The sequence below is a fragment of the Asterias rubens genome, chromosome 5 (genome assembly GCF_902459465.1).
Source record: "Asterias rubens chromosome 5, eAstRub1.3, whole genome shotgun sequence".
NCBI lineage: Eukaryota > Metazoa > Echinodermata > Asteroidea > Forcipulatida > Asteriidae > Asterias > Asterias rubens.
Window position 1 is genome coordinate 7621543 of NC_047066.1, and position 23960 is coordinate 7645502.

Consider the following 23960-nt stretch of genomic DNA (forward strand, 5'->3'; position numbering starts at 1 on the left):
AGAAGAATAAAAGAGAACAAAACCAAATGTCGACCGTTAATTTCTTGGTCATTGTTCCCAATTGGATGATAGTAATTTTTGTGCCGTCATAGGTTAAGCATTCATGGCTTATCAGCCAGTTGTTTTCCACACTGTCAATGTGATGTTCAACTTTGCATCAATAAAGATAAAGGTTTAAAAGGTCGATGAACAAACAGATCCGCACCCCAACCATAACTAGACATCACCACATACTTTTGAAAAAGCATTATTTTATTCTAGGGTTACATATTACAGAGTTATTACCGATACAACTTCACTGGCAACTGGGCGGGCACCTGAATGGAAAGGCTTGTCCGGTAAATTCTGAATAGGAACTGAGGACTTGCGCACCTTGAGTTGCGTCAGGCCGTAGACTGGTCCCCTACGACAGGTATAGACTTTACGCTGCCTCAATAATGGTCATGTTCCTCGTATCAAATAGTAATAATGAATGCTAATCATCCTTTTGCGAACAGGGACCAGACTATTTTGTTCTTCCAGCCTCGGTTTGAAAACATGTGACATCATTGGGAGATATTCAAGATAGCAGCACCATGATAAAGGTATATTTACAGAACCAGTGACAACATTTGATACACTATACATGTACGCTACATGTACATGCATATAAGTATGTTTTATATGTACACGTGTATGTATAACTTGACTGCGAAAATAAAGGCGAGATCAACAGTACATCCGTACCACGTGACCGTCAGAATCTTGACGTAATCTCTAGGCCAAATCCCCCGCGTAGTTCGCGAGCCTCGAAGTATGACGTCAGCAGAATAGTCGGGCTACGTCAGGTCCATGTACTGCACTATACAATAACGTTTTTTAAATAAAGCAAAATGTTATTCTACTACGCTTGGCACACTCCTTCGATGGACATCTTGCACACTGCAACTCGAGTCATTCGACAAGGAAAGTCGTTCCACTCACCAGTAAAGCCGTATTTGTTCAGCATCTCTGCACAGTTCTCCGCATCGATGCGGTCGCCGGTGTGGTGGTTGAAACTGCTGGGCTCATCTGGGGCCCAATTGGTGTAGTTTGGCGATACCAACTCGTCGTTGCACCGCCATGACGCCACGTTCTCGAAATTATTGCAGTTGATACAGAAACTCTTTCTCCCCACCCTGAGCATCAGGTCGAACATGACTGCATTCTCTTCGTGAGAGCGAGGTGCAGCCAAAACGCCGCCAACCCTACGGCGTGATTTCTTCGCATTGGGCCAGTCTTTGGGTACGGTTGTCAGGCGGTACCACGCCCCGCACCAGTGCTGCCATCCAAAGGCGTTGCTGCTTGTAACTTTGTACGCTTCTCCGCGTAGACGAAGTATCGAACATGAGTAAATTAAAAAGTACAGTTGAGGAATGTATCGAGCAGACAAGATTATAAGTCTGACTTGAGCGTTCTTGGAGTTAGATTTGGGCTATTACACTTTAGCATGTTCAGTTTTGAATACTCAACCCAAAGAAAATGGTTAAGTGGTCAACCCAAAGAAAATGGCTAAGTGGTTAACCGTTACTTAGCCTTGCTCAAGGCAGTCGAATTATCCACTCCGAAACAAAAAGATGAACGGGTTTGGAACTGAAGAGATTTAAGTGCATCAGGCCGCATGGCTTTTATACCTTCTGAGAAACACGAGTAGATTGGACAGCTGTGGTATATGTTCCACGTGGAAACGTCTTTCACAAATAAAAGCACCGAGACGAGGGTACTCACCACATTCTAACGTCAGACAGTCTCCTCTGAACACTGGGTTGCCATTAGGCGCTTCAAATCAACACTGAATGAATGGCAACGAGTAGCAACACTGATATAGGCCTACTCTCAAATGTTGGTAAACATAACTATTCTCCACTAATTCTCCGTCCTCTGTTTTTTTCTGATTAGTTCAAGATTCATAAAACATAATCAACGCTCCATCGGCTAAATTTATTAAAATTCGTTTTTAACCGCTATTAAATCAGCAAGGTATATTAAGTCACCACTTATCTTCAACCGCTATCGGCACCGTGCTACAACTTTTCGTTATTTTGCAACCGCTATACCAAAAACGTAATTAACGTCTTGTTTATTTTGCAGCCGCAATTCATGGTCAATTACTCTTGTGAATTCAAAAGTTGTTCACAAGGCCTATATTATACCATGGAGGTAGCTACCTCCATGGTTATACCAAGTCGGTGTCCAGTACTAAATTAACGCACGGGAAAAAAACAAAATGTGGAAACCACTTTCATAGGCCTTTAAAATGTCCGCCAATTGCAGCGTTTAGTGGCATGACGAGGTACCTGGATTTGCCCGATTGTTCGGGAGTGTTTCCCCTGTGTTGGTGATGGTTATTGCGGAAGGTGGATGCAATGGGAAGATCATGATGAGAATAGAATTCCACTATCTCGTTTCGGTTTCTTTCAAACTTGGACACAGGTTAACACTGAAAATATAGCTGGTTGACGTTCGCTTCTTATCAACAATAAACAAGTTAGTCAAGATAGTTTAATATTATATTAGAATTAAGAGGATGACAAGACTTAAAGAAACTGGACACTATCGGCAATTGTCGAAGACCAGTCTTATAATAATAATAATAATAATAAGACTTGTAATGCGCACATATCCACCCTGCTGGGTGTTCCCTGCTGGGTGTATCCACCCTGCTGGGTGTTCTCACTTGGTTTAACTCAACATTTTTTTTACACAAAATAATACACTTGTTGGCATCCAAACTTACTTGGTAACGAGCAACGGAGAGCTGTTGAGAAACGGCTCCGTTTTGAGAAAGAGGTAACTTCTCACTCAATTAATTTTTAATAATGCATCTGAAAGCACTCAATTAATCTTTAGTAATGCATCTGAAAGCTTACAGAGTAATACAAAAATGGTGTTTTTCTTTCATTATTCTCCTGCAACTTCGATGCCTATTGAGCCCAACAGGTTGGTTGTAGAGGAAAGTGGTCTCTGACAAATACCAAACGTTCCCAGTGCCTTTAACTAAGTAAGTAAGTTTTATGGTCATTGAAAAAAGCCTAGAATTACCGAAGAAAAAACACTCTTTTCAAATCAACCCTTGCTTTGTGCAAGACAAAATCAATTTCTGCTATTTTCTATGTTCCAGGACCTCCATTTAATAATGTTGGAGCATCAATATTTCCATGTACATTCTAACACCCTTCAGGCTCCTGACGATGACTGACTATACACAGCAGGCTAGAAACGTTGAGATCAATATTTGAAACAAATCACGTAGCAGTCAATAACATGAACGTAGTGGCCCCGGTCGATATCACGCCTTCCGCCCCGGTATAGTAGCTAATGACCAGTATTTTCAGAAATAAAAAGTAGTCCCCGAATTCAGAAATCGCCGCATCGAAAAAAGAATGAATAGCAAAATAGGCTCTCAAAGAACACAATTCTACTTAGATAACTGTGTTACTGCAAACTGAATTTGTACATTAATAACAAAGAAACAAGAGCTATAAGTGACTGACAATTATTGAGAATTGGTTTTGTGCTCTTTTATTCTTTTTTATACTTCAGTGCATGCAAACACTTTGTTTTTCACAAACTTACAATCACATTTTGCAAACACTTTGTTTTTCACAAACTTACAATCACATTTTGCAAACACTTTGTTTTTCACAAACTTACAATCACATTTTGCAAACACTTTGTTTTTCACAAACTTACAATCACGTTTTAAAAGCAGTGGAAACTTTTGGTAATTACTCAAAATAATTATTAGCATAAAACCTTATTTGGTAACGAGTAATTGTGAGCTGTTGATTGTATAAAACATTGTGAGAAACGGCTCCTCTGAAGTAACGTAACTTTCGAGAAAGAAGTAATTTTCCACGAATTTGATTTCGAGACCTTATAATGTAGAATTAAAGGTCTCGAAATCAAGCACCTGAAAGCACACAACTTCGTGTGACAAGGGTGTTTTTACTTTATTTTTTTCCCCACAACTTCGACGACCAATTGAGCTCAAATGTTCACATTTTTTTGTATTCGTATGTTGAGATACACCAAGTGAGAAGACTGATCTTTGACAATTATTACCAAAGTGTCCAGTGCCTTTAAAGCAATATTACCATACTTTTCTTATTCTGTATTTTTTTAATATAAACAATAACGAAAGTAATGATCATTCCCCTTTAATTCACCAGCTAAAAACCACATCACCATATGAGGTAATATCATTTTGAGATACTCCTACGCCATGCGAAGTAGTTCCGCCACGTGTTTGTCCTTGTGAACTGTTTTCTAAAAAGCGTCATAACTGTTTGCTATCTATAAACAGTAAACTAAGAGTTGAATTTTCCTCCGAGAAAACTTCAATTGCTTTTAAACAATTTTACAACTCTTAAAATATTTGAATAAGTAAGTACCGGGTAAACACATTTAGTTAAAAAAAAAACTTTCTTTTAGTATAAACCACATTAAAGGTGTCAGCCAGTGGGGTTTTCCATGTGTAACTTGATGCCTTGAGTAAACACCTTTGACCTTTTTATCTTCACAAAACGTCAGAGCAGCGCAATAACTCACACACCCACCTTTGAAATTTTCAATTTTTCTAAAACTTTGGGTTCATAACCTTGATCAAAAGCAAACCAACATTTTAAAATTTATCTTTTGAATTATTCTGGAATAATTCGACAAGTTGGCACTAGGTTAGATTAAAACGAACCACATAAATATGCCTCGAAATTGCATGATTTTTTGTATACGTCGTGACCTAACACGGTACGCCCTTTTTATTGAGTAAATTTGTTGACTCCATAAATGACCGACCGTGTTAATTCGCAAAGAAAAGGGAAAACCACGCAATTTTGAGTCATGTTTTTATGGATCATTATTTAAAACTTCTTTCTAACCTTATATGGTTTGATAAGAATCGGTTTCAAGCGCTTTTCATGGACCAACTCCGCCGATCCAAGGCAGTCGAGGACTGAACTACCATGCGTTGGTGTGAATGTATCGGCATATTACGTCCACAGGTTAATAAATACAACTTGATAATGCATACTTGTATTTCAACATTTATCTACAAATCCCAACAAATCTGTCTGAAAGTATCGCAAGCTATGTTTCTTTGAAATTATCTCAATTATCAAAGTGCTACACATCGACCCCAGGCTCTGATTGCAAGGCCCTTTTCCAAAACCACGGCTTTGGCTTTGGATTCGGCTTCAGGTCCGTTCTCTTGTCTGAAGCCCCGAGTGTGTATACGAAAAGCACGCGCAATTTTCAAATCAACCGGTGGGGCCAAGCTAGCCTGAGCCGAATCCTTGTTTGAGGCAGAGACAAACTCTCGCATCATTACATAGTTGCTACATGAAGATGAAGCAGCAACAGTTAATTGATTGAAACCAAAAAGAGAGAAGGCAAAGACTAATATCTTTTGAGAAACCATAATGCCTGTGTTTAAGGTTTTGAAATGTCAACGAGCAGAGTTCAATGCGTTTTTGTGGTTGTTGAAATTGTTGCTGGCATCACACACTCTTCTGGAATGGCACACTCTCTGAATCTGATGGTCCTTTATGCGTTAGCTTCTATTGTTAAGTGGAGTGGAAACAATAGGCCATTAAATTAACTCAAATTGCCTCCATCAAACAGGATGTGAAATATAAGTGTTTTGACTTTTCTTACGGTCATAATCATCTAAATACCGTAGAAATAGCCTTAAAACTGTAACGATCGGAAAGATGGGCTGGAAGCCAATTTCTTGGGTAAATTAATAATTTCGATGAAAGCTCTATTGATTTAGTATTGAAAGGTAAGGATTCAAGGGGTTTATTGAGCAGCCAGTGTGAACGGTTTATTTCTCAAGGGTGTGATGTTGTGAACAGGTTTAGGAAAAAATATCCATAAACAGTGACTGAAAATAGAACTTGTTCTCCCAATAGAAAGCTTTCAATTAAAATTCCTTATACACAATAATTACATCTTTGAAAATGTTGAACACATACAGAAATAAGTAAAATATTTGAATTGGTTTCGAGACCTCATACGCGTGAGGTCTCAAAATCAAGCATCCAAAAGCACACAACTTCGTGTGACAAGAGTGTTTTTTTCTTCCATTATTATCTCGCAACTTTGACGACAATTGAGTTCAAATTTTCACAGGTTTGTTATTAAATTTATGCATATGTTGAGATACACCAACTGAGAAGGCTGATCTTTGACAATTATACAACGTGTCTAGTGTCTTTAATGAAGTTAAATCACAATATATGAAAAAAAATCCATTCTGTATCAATAGTTGATTAAGTGCAGTGAAAATATTGAAAGCTGCATTGAAAATATAAATAAATGCATTGAAAATGTAAATAAATGCATTGAAAATACAGATAAATATATTGAAAATATAAACAGCTGCACTGGGCCCTGGTGGTGACAGACTAAATCAAGATACATAAGTTCTCATTTCCAAGCCAGAATTCACCGGACAAGCTGCCGTAGAGGGTGTTGAAGTCATCAGGATACTGAGCCCTTGTCACATTGTTCAGCTGACAGAGATGACTGCTGGTGTGATAATTCACCGATTGACAGTTAGGATCAGAGTGGCAATAACTCACACAGATGACAGGAGATCGTGTTATCTTCTCCCAGTATGAAACAAGGCGCAATTCCTTGTTTGAGGCAGGGAACAAACTCTTTCATCTGCAGATGGTTGCATGTAGCCCCCTCAACGTGTACAAACTACAACAGTGACGATAAATGCTAACATGACAGCGTGATCGAGTTGTGTTCTTGCACCGGTTGGAGTGTCCGTTTTCGACATGACGTGAAAAAAGACGGTATAGGACAATGTCACGCACGGTTTCGGGTTTATGTTGCGTCACACGACTTACAAGTCATGCAGAAAAATGAAAACGGTTTCAAAAGCTTAAGCAGCCGACTTAAATATTCCAAAAAAGTTTGCACAATCGATGACAACTTTTTACACCGACTATAATTGTATTTGTGCAATACGAATCTCTGTCATTTGAGTGTATGGTACACACGACCAAAGACTTGTCTGTATTTACTTGACATTGACATTGTTGCACCTTAGGCCAACTGCATAAAACTTTTCCTTACTGTGTCATCAAGGCAAAACATCAATCGACTTAAGATCTCCAGAGCACGAACAGGTCTTAACTGGCAGGATGTTAACCAGAATTATCCGCTAAAATGGTTGCGACCGTCTCGGATCAACGTGGTGCGGTGGCTGCTGGACTTGATGTAGAGAGCCGCGCCGCAGGAAGAGCTAGCGGCACGGTAGACTGGTACCGTGGACTACTGCGATTGGTCAAAAATCGAGTCACATGTCCTACACGTAGGCTGATGACAAAGGCCCTTTTGTATTTGAGGAGATATTATTATCACAAATAAACCACTGTAAGGTCTGTCATCTGTCTATCTTGGTAATATACCACATCATCTTTGAATATTGAAAATAAAGTCTTACGAATGAAAAGCTACCTTCAAAGAAAACAGTCAACTGAAGTGGAAGTAACCTTTCACTTCGTGATGAGTAAAAATAAAAGAACGGACGTTTCTTTGTCAGGCAGTTAAGGTTTTTAATTAACGCCTTTGCCCCCAAAAATAGACGGTATGACCTTAATTTTCCTGTTAAAATAAAATAAAGGAACTGAAACTTTGTTGTCAGGCAGCTAAGGTTTTTTAATTAACGCCTTTGACGCAAACACATAGACAGTATGACCTTAAACTTCCTGTTATAATAAAATAAAGGAACCGTACGGAAACTCTGTTGTCAGGCAGCCAAGGTTTTTAATTAACGCCTTTGACGCAAACAAAATAGACAGTATGACCTTAAACTTCCTGTTATAATAAAATAAAGGAACCGTACGGAAACTTTGTTGTCCGGCAGCCAAGGTTTTTAATTAACGCCTTTGACGCAAAGCGATAGAACGGTTGTTTGTTTTTCGTTTTCGAGCCTTGGTTGTTGTTTATGCAATGCACAGTTATCAGCATAAAAAGTAGCTAAGCACAAAAAATGTGCTCACCAGAATACCAAGACACATGTACAATTTGTGACTGGTATCTTGCTCATTATTGCTAAGCAGGGATTTTCTTAAGCAGCTCTTTGAAATCTGAGCCAGTTTGTTCCCAGTGTTGTTGGTGTTGGTGGATACATCACTGGTGTACGTGGGAACAGGTTAAAAGCAGTGGGCACTATTGATAATTGCTAAAAAATAATTGTTAGCATAAAACTTATTTGGTAACGAGCAATAGAGAGCTGTTGTAAAACATTGTGAGAAACGGCTCCCTCTGAAGTAGCGTAGTTTCTGAGAAAGAAGTAATTGCTCTCTCAAATATTAAAAACTTCAGGCCGCTTAAGCCTTTTATTAGGCATGTTATTAGGCATATGAAAGCACACAAACTTGTGCAATTTTGAAGGGTGTTTTCTTTCATTATTTTCTTGCAACTTCAAAGACCAATTGAGTCCAGATTTTCAACAGATTTGATATTAATTTTATGCATATGTTGGGATACCGTCTCAAGTGAGATAACTGTTTTTTTGTTTTTTTTTACAATTACCAAAGGTGTCCAGTGCATTTTTAAGAACCGAGTGCCACCAGTTTGTTTCCCCTTTCTTTTGATTTTACTTTACGTGTGTTGCACAAAGGTTGCACTGGACAATTAAGGCCTAGGTAGTTCATATTCGTTTCCTGTCAACAACAACCAAGTAGTTTCAAGATAATCGCACATATTGGAGGTAGCATTAAGAAATAATTAATTTCAAGATAATTGCATGTTGAAGAATAGTTGTTAAAATCTTAAAGGCACTGGGGTGGACACTATTGGTAATTATCAAAGACCAGTCTTCTCCTTGTATCTCAACATATGGATAAAATATTAAACAAACATGTGAACATTTGAACTCAATTGGTTGTCGAAGTTGCGAGATAATAATGAAAGAAAAACACCCTTGTCACACGAAGTTGTGTGCTTCCAGGCTGGAAGAGGAATATCAATTCCTACCATCGGCTCTACCGAGTTTCTGCAATTCCATGTTTTCTTCCTTGTAGCCCTTTACCTAGAGTAGCTTTTAGCCTTGTTTTGGGCGAACTTGCATTACAAAAATTATATAAAAAAAGTGAAGTTAACAACACAAAATGGTATAGTCCAGTTCGATATTCTACCTTCCGCCCAAAGTTAATGAGCAGAAATAGTATTTTCAGAACAATAAACTAGTCTTTCAAATTCCTAAAATACTGCAGCAGAAAAGCAAGACAAGATCTCAAATTCTACACAGCTATTGTAGATTACACATGGCGTTGCCACAAACCAAATAGACATGTACATTGATACCCCACCCTGCATTGAAAAAAACCTAGGACATGTAAATTCAATAGAAAAGTACTTCTAAGATGATTTCAAACAGAAACAAAGAGATTGTCAAACAAAACAACAGACAGATGCAAAAAACAACAACAAGAAATGTCACAAAATGTTCAATCGAAACAAAGTACATGGATCTTAGACCAGATTTATTTCATAATTGACTACAGATTTAAAAAAATAAATCAGTTTGTAATGATTGATTCTTTATAAAATTCATTTACATCAAAAACAAGACACCATGGTACTTCCAGTTAGGATTGTTCAAAAATGTATTTCAAAACCAATCAAAATAGTTTTCCTGTTTGTGGTCATGTGTACTATTAAACCGAGGACTTTAACAAAAGGGTTCCGGGAAAAAGTCACACCTGGGACAATCCTCGGTAGATTTTGTGTACAAAACCAATGGGGACGTCTGAAAAATAAACCAATATGTCCAAACAATGGGAGAACAAAGAGAAGTGCTCGGTCTTCACCATAAACATACCTGTGTGTGTTTGCATGTGTGAGCCTGTTTAACTGCTTCCTCATCTTACCAATGGGAAGGCACTGTACTTGAAAAAATCTGCTCGGGTGAGACTCACACCTACAACCTTTGCCATTTAAGAGCAGATGTCTTTACCATTAGACCACTTAGCTTGCTCTGTAGTTAGGGATCGGGATCGAGTCCTGTATTCAAGTCCATAAAATCCTTGTTTTTGGAGGGCCGACAAACATGTTTGTTATACTACGGTAACAAATTGCGAAAGTTTGTATTGAAATTTGTTGTGCTTATAAATTGGATGAATTAATTGGACCATGCTTACAACAATGGCTGGCATGCTTTCACTACTGGGATTGCAGTAAGCAATAGCATCAATATTGGAATTCTGCTAATGTTTCTTAGCAATTAGACAACTTATGCTTAACCAATCTGCCGCCAGTACATAGCCAGGGTTTTAAGAACAATTTTGTATCTGAAACGTATTATACAGGATTGGTAGAGCTAACAAAATAATCACAGCACAGTGTCCATGTTTTGGTGATCAACCATATATGCATGAACAAACAAACCTGTGGAAGTTTGAGATTAATTGGTCAAACGATAGCATTTTAAAGTAGGATTTGAAACTAGCATTTTAGGCAGAAATATTTAAAGGAACCCTTTCTACAATTAACTACTTTAAATCATGTAAGTTATGTGTGAATCAGTGAGCACTTGTGTTTTTCGATCTTACCAATAGTGTAAAGGGCCTTTAAGTAGGATTTGAAACTTGGTGGAAATACCACATGGTGGAAATACGATATAGTAAAGGTCTACTATATTTGGTATCTTGTTTGCGACTGTTTTTCTCTCTGCTTAAAGATGTGCCGTGGGAGGCCATGCCATCATTACATCTCCCTGTTTATCATGATGTAGCCATTCACTGTATGCATTCAACAGATCTGCAAAATAAAAAAAAAATAAAAAATACATCATTTTAATTACATGTAAAACTTGTATCTGGATAAAGTATAATATCTGCCTTCACGCTCACACCAATGTGCAGTTCACTCAGTACTTCCAACTACAACCCCCCCCCCCCCCCGGAGTCCTTGTGGCGAAAATCTGCAGGCATATAACTCCTTATCACCTCTAGCAACCCTTGTCACACGAAGTGGTGTGCTCTCAGATGCTTGATTTCAAAACCTCAAACTCTAAATCTGAGGTCTCAAAATCAAATTCGTGGAAAATTACTTGTTTCTCGAAAAACTTGTTACTTCAATGTTTTATACTATCAACAGCTCCCCATAACTTGTTACCAATGAAGGTTTTGTGCTAATAATTATTTTGAGCAATTACCAATAGTGTCCACTGCCTTTGACTTTTGTGTAGTGTTTTTAAGTTTTCTATGGCACTGTTTTTAAAAGAAAAAGAAAAAATCAGCAGAGAAGCTGAAAAGTTGCATGCCTGGATAATGAACCATACCAATACTAACATTTGTCATTCAGCTGCCATGCCTTGAGTAGGCTCTCTCTGCAGTCTACATTCTCGGCCATTAATGCTTTAAGTAAGATCTCAGTGCGAGGTTGTAACCTGGAAATAAATAAATGGCACTATGATAGAAAGATAGATACTTCAGATAGAGATATAGATAAATTGTTTAAAACGAAAAACAAAATTCATTGCAGCACTTATGCCGAGATACAATCTTTTTTATATATAAAATTAATATGAACAATGAATAATAACAATAATTATTTATTAATATATATAAAAGAGGTTTAATATTAAAGGTGGTGTTGTAAATACCAGGCATAGGCTAAACTGAATTTGAATTACAATACATGTATATAACAAAAAATGATCACAGATAGTACAAATTCCCTAAACATTGTGTTCAAATGAGCTGTACAAAGGTAAAAAAAGAAGAAACATATTTTTTTTTAAAACACTGTTAAACCCTTTACACTCAATTCAACACAAAACAAAAACGTTAAATAAAGCATCGCTAACAAAAAAAAGAAGACATTTAAATAACAAGAATGCAGATCTTTGGAAAACAAGTAACCGCGTTGGGGTGTACTGGGTGGACCTGCCCATAGAACGAACAAAGTTCGCCCAGCACTCCAAGTAAAAATACACTGTGCTACACAGCACAGATTTCCCCCAGGTCGCGCTTTAGTAATGATGGCCCCGTATCTAAACACGAAACATTTTGTAGAGCCCACCACTTAAATTGGCCTAGCTAAAGTAACCATGAAATAAGTTAACCCTTACAAGCCCCCTACAACACAACAAGGAATTTAAAAATACAGTAAAACAAATATATATATATATATACAGAGCAAAAACAAAATTACATAAGTAAAAGGCAAACTTCAATAGATGAGTTTTAAACAGTGATTTCAAATTTGTTAGGGGCAAGACAAATGCACAAATACATGGAAAGATAAAACACACACAAAATATGCACATAATTTATCAACAATTTTAAGAAAAATGGCAATGGGGTGTCTAGAGGATATAACTTTATAATATGTAACATTCTGATGAATAAAGAAGACAACAAATTTTTTGAAAGGTCAATAAGAAACATTATTTGTGCAAGGAACAAAACAAGAGATACCGTTCAAGCGCAGAATTTCTGCACTTACTCTCCAAGTAAAGAATTTCTGCGCTAGCTGTGTAAGCAACGAATGACTGTTAACCTGGGCTTTGCACTTGCACAAGCAAAAATTCCCTACTAATCCTTGAAATGTGTTTGACATAAGCACAGAATTCCCGGCTTCTGTAGGCATTGATTCTTTGCTTAGAGCCATACAGTTGGGCCCAGGTGAATTGGGTCACTTATCCCCTTTCACTGACGTCACATGTTGCTGCTGTCTCCAAGGATCATTTGGGGAGTGGAATTGCAAATAAACACACGGTGAGCATGGGGTTGGTATAGTGGCATCTTGCCTCGCCTTCAACCTCTGGGACCCGGTTCGAATCCCACCTGGAGCACTATGTAGAGTGGGGTTTCTGTCCCTACTTGACTGTGTGGGTTTTCCCTAGAATAATTCTCTGGGGTTTTCCTACCACATCTAAAACTGAAATTTCTTTATCATCTTCTCTTCTTGTTTGGCTCTTCTTGGAGCGTTGAGAATATTTATCCAGATCCAGATTATGGATTAGTATACACATATTGACTGGCAACGAGGTAACTAGTATATGTCTATTCCCACGAGGGACTTTGAATGACCATAGGCCACTCTTCTGGTCACTCAAAGGCCTGAGGGGGAATAGACGTACACTAGTTATCGAATTATGCCAGTCAATATGTGTTTTATAACACAGCTCGGTCTTAAATGTCAAATAAGAACAGAAAAGGGAATTTTGTAGTTGTTGTTCACGGTTCAAGTCAAGAGAGGGCGCTGTTACCGCGGGCACTATATTCAAAGACTATTGCCCGCTCTGGTACTATTCCCGCAAAACACGCGCACCCGATCACTAGCCTATATTAGTTCATCCCACGTGACCGTGTTTCAGCCAACCAGAATACAACACAAGCAAGAGGTGTGTCATAATTCAAGATAATGAAACCGCAAACAGGGTTCCACTCTGTCAGCCTTTAGATTGAGGGAAAGGTAACACTTACTTGGCCCATGTCTTGATCATGGTGCTAGGTGGTGACAGCAGGAATGATGTATAGTTCTGCAAAGCATGTATAACCTGCACAAATACAGGACAGATACAATCGTTAAGGGTGAACTTTTTGGTACAAATGAAGTAACTATAACTAGTAAACTTGCGGGTACAACCATGGGCCAATTTCATAGAACTACTTAACGGTAAGCAAATTTGTGTGCAAACTTTAGCAGAGGGAGCCGTTTCTCACAATTTTTTATACTATCAACAGCTCTCTATTGCTAGTTACAAAGTAAGTTTTTATGCTAACCATTTTTTTGAGTAATTACTAATAGTGTCCAGTGCCTTTAAGCTTGAGACATCTAGAACAGGAACATTCAATTGGTTTTCTAAGACCCTTACCTTTCCCTCAAGTAAAAACCTGGCGAACCATTTGAATCTCTCCAGACTCTTAGGATACTCCAACTCCACAGCAGGTAACATCCATGCATTGCGACCTGTGTAACAACCAAGCAGAATTATTCTTAAGGAGTGTCTCATCAGTCAATCAATCAATCAATCAATCAATCAATCAATCAATCAATCAATCAATCAATCAATCAATCAATCAATCAATCAATCAATCAATCAATCAATCAATCAATCAATCAATCAATCAATCAATCAGTTTATTTCCAAAGTATCTAAATCAAAATCAAATCAAAGGCAATCTAAATTGGAAGTTACCAGATAAATAGTTGTTTGATATGATTAATTAAATGAAGAATAAGCATGGACATTCATGAAACTGTGGGAGGACCCATAAAGAAGCAAAGCTTGTAAGGTTATGGGTCCCTGAGCAAGCGTGTGCATTGAACCGATAATTAATTAGATGTATTGTGGAAGACACCACTCCAGGTAGGAAAAATGTTTATGAAAGGACAAATGTAACCAAAAGGCTCATTGCATAAGCTGCTAACAATGAAAGTAGTTATCTAGACAAACGAGCAATGGACACGAACGAATAATGACAGGTCAGCAATGTGAGACAGAAAATATCTATCAACAATATGATTTCAATTTCATTTGCTGTTGTTTATTTTTGTATAAATTCAGTTTTAAATTTGTTATGAAGTTGTAACATTCTGGAGTTTTACTTTTACAAATGTATTTTGCGTTTTTAAATCTTTTCGTTGTTGTTTTGTTTGAGAACTCATTAAAACTAATTGAGAAGTTTAGGAAACCAAGAAAAAAAGTTGAGTCAATGATCATTGAATTAGAAGAAAAAACCTTGCACAAAATTTGAGAAAAGGGAAACAGCTATTTCTAGCAAGCGTACCAAATGTGCTGGTCATGTGGCAGTGAACGGTTCCCGTCTCTTCCTCGTACGTAGGAGCAGGTTTCTCAAGAGGTTTGGAGAAGGTGCAGAGTTGAGGAAGGATGACCGGTAGCCATTCTGGTTCAATCGCTGTCACACCTGCAACAAGACAAATCACCATCAATATTGAAATTTTAACAGATCTGAATTTTCTGTCTTAAAAAGGACTTTGGAAAAGCCGCACCATGGAAGAGCAGTTAAGAGCACTGGGCTCAATTTTATGGCTCTGCTTACTTTATAATTCTGTGCTTACAGCTTTGTACTTGCATGGCAAGCGCCCAAATTTCTTTGCTAGCTGTGTAAGCGTAGAATGCCTAGGAACATGGAGTAAGCATGCATACAAACCAAAATTCCCCACTAACCCGTGAATGCTTGATGTAAGCGCAGCATTTCTTGCTTCCGCAAGCCCCGATTCTTTGCTTTAGGTAAGCAGAGCCATGAAAATGGGCTCAGGACTCAAGCTCTAGTGTTTCTGATCAGTAGATGGTAGAGTTCCGGTTGTGGTAGTGGTGTCTTTAAGCAAGATACTTTACCATAATTGCTTAGTCATTAATGTTCCATTTTGTTTGTTTTGTTTTTGAAATAAATATTCAGATTTGTTTAAGTTGATTGTTCTGTTTGTAAAATGAATATTCATATTTGTTACATGTTATTTGTGCCATCTGTAAAATAAAACATTATTGTTTGCTCCATGTTAGTTATTTCATTTGTAAAATGAATTCTTGTTTGTTCCATAATGTTTGTTCCATTTGTAAAATGGATATTCATGTTTGTTCCAGGTGGTTTAATCACTTTGTAAAATGAATGTTCATGTTTGTTCCAGGTGGTTTGTTCACTTTGTAAAATGAATGTTCAAGTTTTTTCTTGTTTGTTCTATTTATAAAATGAATATTCATGTTTGTTCCTTTTTGTTTGTTCCTATATTCATGAATATAAAAAGACACTTGAGATCATTGACCCCAAACTGACCTCTCATGAAGGGTCTGGAGGTCTCTATTACTTCCTGGTACACGACAAACTGCGGTTGCTTCTTGGCGAGCACAGAGTCAGGATGGATGAAAACAGCGCCCTCTATGCCCATGCTTTGATAGGCGCCTTTCTCTTTCTGCTCCTCGGTCTGTGGCATTTTCCTTAAAACATTAACAGAAAGAAAACCCCCCAAAATCAAACAAATCATTCAAAGAGTGCTCATACAAATATGGAGGCCAGACAACATATTGGTCAATTTAGCATAAACAAGGTTTGCTCACCTAGCAATATGATGCGGAAGTCCAGACAGGACAACTTGCCTCAAGATTTGGACCTGAAACAATGACAATTCAAACAATTTAATGATCATAAAATACAGAGGCATCAAACTTAGAACTTAAAAGAAAAAGCACCAAAGTGCAACTGCTTGATTAACAAAAAGTACAGATACTGGATTTATTAGCATTTTCTTGAAGTCAATTCTTACTTTACTCTTTTAAAAACATGAGTAGCCTTCGAGAATGACCTTGCAATGTTTCAAAACAGACTATTTCTAGTTGTTTAATTGTTTTAATAACTTTGTTTGGTATAATTTCAATTTGTTTAAATGTTGTACAGTTGTAGAGTTTTACTTTTATTGTTAAGTGCCCAGCAGCATTTTTGTTACAAATAGATTTGGTGCATCATTAATGGTCGGGTTGGTGTAGCGGTATATCTTTTTCAAGCCTTCCACCTCTATAGGCTTCCACCTTAATCTTGGCATGATATCCCAACCTGGGACTTTGCCGAGTATAGAAGTAGAAGTATAGGACCCCGGTACAAATCACACTGGGGTCCTTATGCGGACTGGGTTATCAGCTCCTCCCTGGGACAATTCTCTGGGATTTTCCTCCCACATCTAAAGCTGAAACTTCCTTAACTTCTCTCATTTGGGTTCTTGGCTGGTTCAGTGATTAAGTTTACTTTTCTGAGAGAACTTGGCTTCACAACCAGGGCCCAATTTCATAGAGCTGGTTAACGGCCGATTTTGTGCTTACTGCACGATTTCCACGAAAAGGCATGCAAACCTTCCGGTGCTTAACGCACGAAAATAAATGACGTCACAATGCAAATGCATGGTAAACGCGCAATATGGCCGCCCAAATTTTCTGCTAACCTGTGAAATACACTAAGGCTTAAGCAAATTTTTCTGCTACAGTAAGCACGAAAATTTGCTCACCGTTAAGCAGTGCTATGAAATTGGGCCCAGGATAGGAACTATTACACTTAGTTCCGTAATTGATGAACAGGCTGAACTTTTAAAGGCGAGTGTCAGTCCCTCAAAAATACCTGTGTTGCATTTGGTGGGCTCATCTTTGGATCCAGAACTGTCTCATGGTCTGTTTGCACTGAGTTCACTGCAAATCAAAACAGATGTAATGCGTTAAACCAATCTTCCAAACTGTGCAACTTTAGGGTACAAACGTCAGGCTTCATTGAAACCTAAATGAAATCCAGCTACTGACAAAACCAGACAGTTTTCTTTCTACAGGCATGACATTTGGTCCTTGGAAATCAGAAAGTAGAAAGAATATCATGCCTGCGTGTAGATTATTACTTAATAATAAAAATATGAAATAAAAATTCCAATCCTCGTTAGGAGATTCCCTGGATACCGCGTCCCAGGTCATTAATAGGGGCGGAGATCATTCCATGATGAAGAATGAGATCTAGGAATGTTCAACAGTAGTTTGTTTGATGATCTCAGATTGGTAAATGCTTTTATATAACATCCAAGCACCAAGCAGATCCTTGCCATTTGATTGGAGGATCAGCCGACTACTGCACATTTTTCGTTCCATTCTCCGTGTATTTTTTGTCCCATTCGATAAGTACTATCACACGGTGCCTAAAACATCACTGTGTGCGTGTGTCTTTGGTAATGCAGCAGTGTTACTGCAGCGCACATACTACACTTGGCGTCTACAATTAAAAATTGTAGGCCTACACTTTATATGTTTTGAAAGCTGTTATCCTCCAATCAAAATGAAAAAGATCTACTTGGATGTTATATAAAACAAATATTTAATGTTTTTCATTCGTGCAATAGTGCGAATATTTCTATTCGTTGAAAGATGGGATGTTCCATTCAACTCGGCTCCACCTCGTTGAAAAGAACATTCTATTTTTTCAGCAAATATTTGCACCACTGCAAACATAAACATTCATTATTTGTATACTAACCAGCGTTTGTCAGCTGTCTCCGTAACCGTCTGATCTCAGTCATGGCCTTGTAGCGGAGACCGTGAGCAGCACAGAATGATGGCGTGCACCCCGAGAATTCAGTCGCACCTACAGCTCCCAGTAAGACCATCAAGTCACCAAGGAGTAGGGAGTTACCCTGTGAAGAGACGTTTGAAGACAAGAAAGTACAGAGATGTTTTGAGGAGGTAATGAAGTAGGAGTTTATAGGGAAGGTATTTGTCTGGTAAAATTAATGGCTATGAAAACCTTTGGTTAGGAGCCTACATGTATAAGAGCTTTTGGTAGTATAAAAGCATTTTGATAAACATTTCACGTCTAAGAAATGTGGTTATGTAAACAGATTTGAGTTTTTATGCCACAAAAATTTGAACTCGGGTTGTGTGTTCCTATTGGGGATTATTCTTCCAGCGTGGACATAGGCATCATCAAGCAAATATCTATTTTTCTTGTTTCCGTTTGGTCCAGCTTTTATTAATTGTTTTTCAAAGCGTCTTGCTGTTTAATTTCTTGTACCTTTTATTCTGATCATTTGCTTAGCATTTTGCTTACCTCTCCAGCCCAAATCCGTTTGTTGTGAGCAACTCTTGCCCTGCGTTTCTTCTGTTCTTCCTTCTGTTGAATAATAAATTTAAACAATTGTTTTTTTTTCCCTAATATAAGTTAAATACAAAATATTGGATTGTAGCAGCTTTGCAAAAGCAGACAGTAGACACCACAAGAATGAAAGCTTCTTTTGTGTGCGTTTCGTGGCCCAGCGGTCTGGTGCATTGGACCCTAGTTCTGGTTCTCTGATCAGCAGAGTGTGGGTTTGGGTCACGGTCTTGACACTTGTGTTCTTAAGCATGACAACATTAGTATTTTGACCTCTAGATGAACCATAGAGCCATTGGTTCCTAAGATCATGGTGATGGGTAAAGAACGTAAAAGAACCCAGTACATTTCTTGTTAAAAGACACACAAAAAATCTGACCTGTTGACTGCAGAATGTTCAAAATTATTGAGTGAATATTAGTGCCATGACTGCCCCTCCATCACCCTCATAAGTATTCACAGGTTGAATGAGTTCTAATTGCATGAGTTAACCAATTATACTTTTCAATACCATACTCGGATGAGCCAAATTTTATGAACCAAAAATAGCTGATGGTAAGAAAAGAAAAAACAAATCTTTACCTCTTCAGCTGAGTCAGTCCGCTGGTTACCAACTTCAAAAATCTCCTACAGACAAAGAAAATAAGAAAACATCTCCGATGAATGCAAATGCTTCATTTTTATTTTGGGTTTTAACAAAGACAAATTTACTGGAAATATCTGGAGAATTTGTACCTTTGATGATACAAAAATAAAATTTGGCACAAAGTCAGAGTATGTAATAAATGTGGCTATATATGGCTATTGCAGATTTGAAGACAAAAAAAATAATCGGCAGAATATCAAGAAATTTTAAAAAATTGTCAAAATCGCTGTCCTTAATTTTTATACCCTGTCGCACTCTGACTGTATGACAATTTCCACACTTGTGTCATCCAAGGCAGAAACTTGCTATACTATAGGTTGCTTTTGACAACCAAGCCCAGTCCGGGCTGTGTTCATTAGTTTCAACTTACCCTGACGGTAAGCGCAGACACCAACGCTATGATATATGGTAGACAGCCTCTCCGTTGGCCATTGGTTATCATTCTAGCATAGCATGGGGACACAGGGAAACAGGCCATGGTTTTACCAAGTGGGGTGATTCTGGTGCCAAAGGATTCTACAAACAGATAAGACAAGTCACAAACAAATAAAAAACAAAAATTGAAAAGCGTTTGCTCACAGAAAAGTTAGTTCCACAATGGCTTGAAGGTGTTATTATCTCGTCTCAGAGATGAGGAGAACCAGTGGTTTAACAACTCAACACTTTGATCAGACACTCCGAGTGTCAAACTACTGGTTTGATCTTCTCAAAACCACCACAACTCATCAAGACAATTTACATACATGGCGTCTCTGCAAATGTCACTACTTGATTGTGTTCCTATCTAAATTTCATAAAACATGAAAGCAGCCGTTTTGTGCTTACGGAGCGTGCCTTAGCAGAGTTTCCATTTCATAAAGCTGTTTACTGTAAAGCAAGGGTAAATGCTTGCTTACCCGCGGTAAGCACACGAGTGACGCAACAATGCAATTCCATGACGATTGTGCATGCGCGTGGAGAACTTGTCTGCCTCTTTGAGAAATCATGGTGAAATACGCTCAAACTTATGCACATTTTTCTGCTACAGTAAGCACAAAAAAAATGTTTACGGGTAAACAGCTTTATGAAATTGGGCCCAGGCAGTTATTCAAATCTGTTATTTCAGTTGCTATACTTCTAATCCTACATTGGTGTAGGCCAACTATAATTCTAATCCTACATGGGTGTAGGCCAACTATAATTCTAATCCTACATTGGTGTAGGCCAACACTGTCATTCAGTTGCTATAATTCTAATCCTACATTGGTGTAGGCCAACACTGTCATTCAGTTGCTATAATTCTAATCCTACATTGGTGTAGGCCAACACTGTCATCAATTCTTTTGACAATTTTGAAAACGTTCATTTATTGCATACCTTCCTTTGATGTTTTGAAGCCAGACACTTTGGGTGGCACTTCCAGTGCACCCAGGGATATGAGAAGTCTCTCTGCTGCCTGTATACGGATCGGGACAAGAAATAATGTTAATAGTGATACTATGTTTCACTTTACAGGAAACTAAACTAATGAAAGACTGAAATGAATCTCATGTCCGGAAACTGAACTATAGTTTCAACTCGTTCTAATAGAAAGGTTTCTTATCTCAGTCAAATCAAATAAGCATAAGAAATAAATACATGTGGTGCTGCCAATGCCCTGGAGTCATCTGCACCAGTTTAAACGGGCAAGGGTGTTTCATATGGGGGCTAAAACAATGAGGTCGTAGTGGGTTTCCTGAGCTACAGCAAAGGGCTCTACAACAGAGTGACAATGCAGCATGAGTCAAGTTTTGTCTGTCCATTGTTAAATGTTCTGCCTCTCTATTATACATGTAATAGAAAAACACTGAAAAGCATTGAGCTTCTTTCTTTCCCTACTTAGTGACAGGATGTGTACACTAATATGATTTTCTTTACAACATAACTTCAAATACATACAATGTGTCTTAATTTTGAAAAGTTGTAGCGTATCTTGTGTACTTATACTCCGTGGAAAAATGAATGTCGAATACAATATTCTCAGTTTTTTAAGACAACAAGTTTTGCCAGAGTTATATAAAAGTGCTAACCTCTCATGATCTTTGCCACAAGAGGGCCCACTTCCATATACCTTTGACTGTTACATGTAAGTGTAAAGCTTTTTTTTGGTCAAATTCTTGAGAAATTATAGGAACACTTGTAAGAAACTTGTCAAATATATTACCTTTAACGCCTTCCCTTCTGGGGGTGTCGGAAAAGGAAAGTTGACAACCTTGTCGATTCCCATATCCTGTTAAAGAAGGAACATTACAATGAGCACATGGAACATGAAAAACCCATTATTCTTGTAACTAGTGGTAAGAGGTTCCCCACTAAACCAATCCAAACAAAAATGCATTTGTTGCATATCCATACATGCACATTTTCAATTCACAATTTTGTTTTATTTTATATATATTTTTTCCCGCTAATCAAATACCCTTTCATCTAAACTTCTTTTGCTTTTTCACTCTTTCAATGTCACATGAATTACAAAATTAATCAAGGAGACTGATAACAATAGGGCTAGATTGGACAGCTCAGTTCAAATCCTACTGTCATAATTTTTCTGTTACCACAGCCACCCCCCACGCAAAAAAAATATAAAACAAAAATAAAGTAAAACTAGCATAAATAAATAATTACCCAGTCACTTTCTCTGTGGTTTATTACTTGAAATACAAAAAAAGTGAGTAAACCACATAATTAGCACGAATCCTTCATTGAGTTGAAAAGAACGAAAACAGTTTTAAAATGAAAAACGAAAAAAAAAAAATCGGAAAAAAAAATCATTCATGTCAGTAATAATCTTTATCCCTGATGTAAATTTAAAATCTACCTATTAAAATTATCGCCTCTAGCTACCAGGCAAGCCCGGTTAGTGTGGATACTGGTATTTGACAATTATCAATGTTGTCTGCCTGCTTTAAAATGAAAATACAATGCATTTTAAAGCCAAACGACTGCCATACTTTGAACACATTTACCCACCTTCATTTGTAACGTTAGATCCTCCACTGGTCTCCTAGTAATCTCTGCAGGGTCAAACTTCTCAAAGTCGCTGGCAAACACGGCTGAAGAATACAGTCTGTAAAAACCAAAACAAAATAAACACAATCCTCATACCAAGCATTATATCAAGTCGCATATGGTTGCCAGAGGAGTGTCTGAGGGTCTTTGGGGCAACCTGTTTTATCTGTCATTAACATCACATGTATTGTAAGTGAATAATTTGGAAACCCAGTTTTTTAAGTTTCCAGCAAATTTGACCACCCTTTTACCAAATCCTGGCCTAAAACCTGGGGTGGCTAGTGCTTAAAGTGCTTCCCTCTCACCACTGTGGCCCCTGTTTTGATTCCTGGGTAAAGCTCTATTTTTATAATCTCGTATTGTATATTTGCTGGTTTTTGATGTTTTAATGTATTTTTATATTGTAAACCTAAACACAATTCAGCCTTTTGGCTGCTACGTTTGATTTTTAATAAACCAATAATAATAATAATAATAATAATAAATAATGAGAGTAAAGCTGTGCATTGGGAGTCGGTGCCGCAAGTGTTTTTCTCCAGGGCGCTCGGGAAAAGTCAAACAGTTCTAATCTCTTGCTGTGCTCCGTAGTCATATATAATTTGACGTGGCTGCCACAGGCGTCTTTACATTCCTGTGGCTCCACCACCTTGTAGCCTCATCCTTCACAATTCAGCTTCTTAGCCGTGAGTAAGGATGCATGATCAGCCTCCCAAAATTATTCATTTCGGGTCAGAATTAAAATAAGCAATTCTTTTATCTTCACATAATTTCAGGCAAAACTGCTCTAGAGGACTGTTAACCTTTTGGAGAAGGCTTTAGTTTGAAGAGAAACAGTTCTTTCCCTTGAAAAATCACAGATTCTGTACTTGCCTTTAAAAGGCAGTGGACACTATTGGTAATCACTAAAAACAATTATTAGCATAAAACCTCACTTGATAATGAGTAATGGGGTGAGGTTGATAGTATAAAACATTGTGAAGAAACGTAATTTTTGAGAAAGAAGTAATTTTCCATGAATTTGATTTCAAAACCTCAGATTTAGAATTTGATGTCTCGAAATCAAGCATCTGAAAGCACACAACTTCGTGTGACAAGGGTGTTTTTTCTTTCATAAGTTACCTCGCAACTCCGACGCCCAATCAAGCTCAAATTACAGAGGTTGTTATTTTATGCATATGTTGAGATACACTAAGTGAGAAGACTGGTCTTTGACAGTTACCAATAGTGTTCCGTGTCTTTGAAGCAAAAGACCAACTATTGGCGTGATATCCCATCATGCGACTTTGCCGAGTAGCGAAGTAGAAGTAGAAACACAAATAATGTTATAAGCCAGTAATCCAACTTCATCAGACCCAACCATGACATGAAATAACAAACCTGTGGAAGTTTGAGCTCAATCATCAGACTCACAATAAAATAAGAAAAATATTTTCACTCTTTTTGAGATCAAAACAAATTGAGGTCAAACAAATTGTTTTACTCATCTCTCAAAAGCTATAGAATTATTTGCAAGAGTATTTCAAGGAGAGTTTTTGCACCATGAGTGACCATTGTAAGACCATGGCCGGTTATTTGTAAATCTGTGGACATGCCTAACCTTTAAAAAATAAACCGTTCATCCTTTCTGCTCTATAATTGCCTTGAATCTCGTTTCAACACTA

General features: G+C 37.7%; 2 protein-coding genes across 2 annotated transcripts in view; both read right to left on the reverse strand.

The window, feature by feature from the left end:
• Window positions 1–883: 883 nt before the first annotated feature.
• Window positions 884–2192, reverse strand: LOC117290109 (pulmonary surfactant-associated protein D-like). The gene is made up of 2 exons (XM_033771362.1): window positions 2187–2192; window positions 884–1435 (listed from the first exon to the last, which is right to left on the reverse strand). The coding sequence occupies exons 1-2, from the start codon at window positions 2190–2192 to the stop codon at window positions 884–886; spliced, it is 558 nt and encodes a 185-aa protein (XP_033627253.1).
• A 7311-nt stretch (window positions 2193–9503) lies between these two features.
• The window catches only part of LOC117290555 (probable ATP-dependent RNA helicase DHX37), a 45706-nt gene continuing 31249 nt past the window's right edge, over window positions 9504–23960 (reverse strand). Inside the window, exons 15-29 of the mRNA XM_033771994.1 lie at window positions 22261–22357; window positions 21455–21520; window positions 20629–20707; window positions 19643–19788; window positions 19209–19253; window positions 18585–18647; window positions 18015–18171; window positions 17121–17188; window positions 16073–16125; window positions 15792–15952; window positions 14784–14921; window positions 13868–13962; window positions 13476–13549; window positions 11334–11431; window positions 9504–10800 (exon numbers count right to left, since the gene is read on the reverse strand). Coding sequence (XP_033627885.1) covers window positions 10715–10800; window positions 11334–11431; window positions 13476–13549; window positions 13868–13962; window positions 14784–14921; window positions 15792–15952; window positions 16073–16125; window positions 17121–17188; window positions 18015–18171; window positions 18585–18647; window positions 19209–19253; window positions 19643–19788; window positions 20629–20707; window positions 21455–21520; window positions 22261–22357 — 1426 coding nt within the window. The 3' untranslated portion in view covers window positions 9504–10714. The remainder of the gene's footprint in view (window positions 10801–11333; window positions 11432–13475; window positions 13550–13867; window positions 13963–14783; window positions 14922–15791; window positions 15953–16072; window positions 16126–17120; window positions 17189–18014; window positions 18172–18584; window positions 18648–19208; window positions 19254–19642; window positions 19789–20628; window positions 20708–21454; window positions 21521–22260; window positions 22358–23960) is intronic.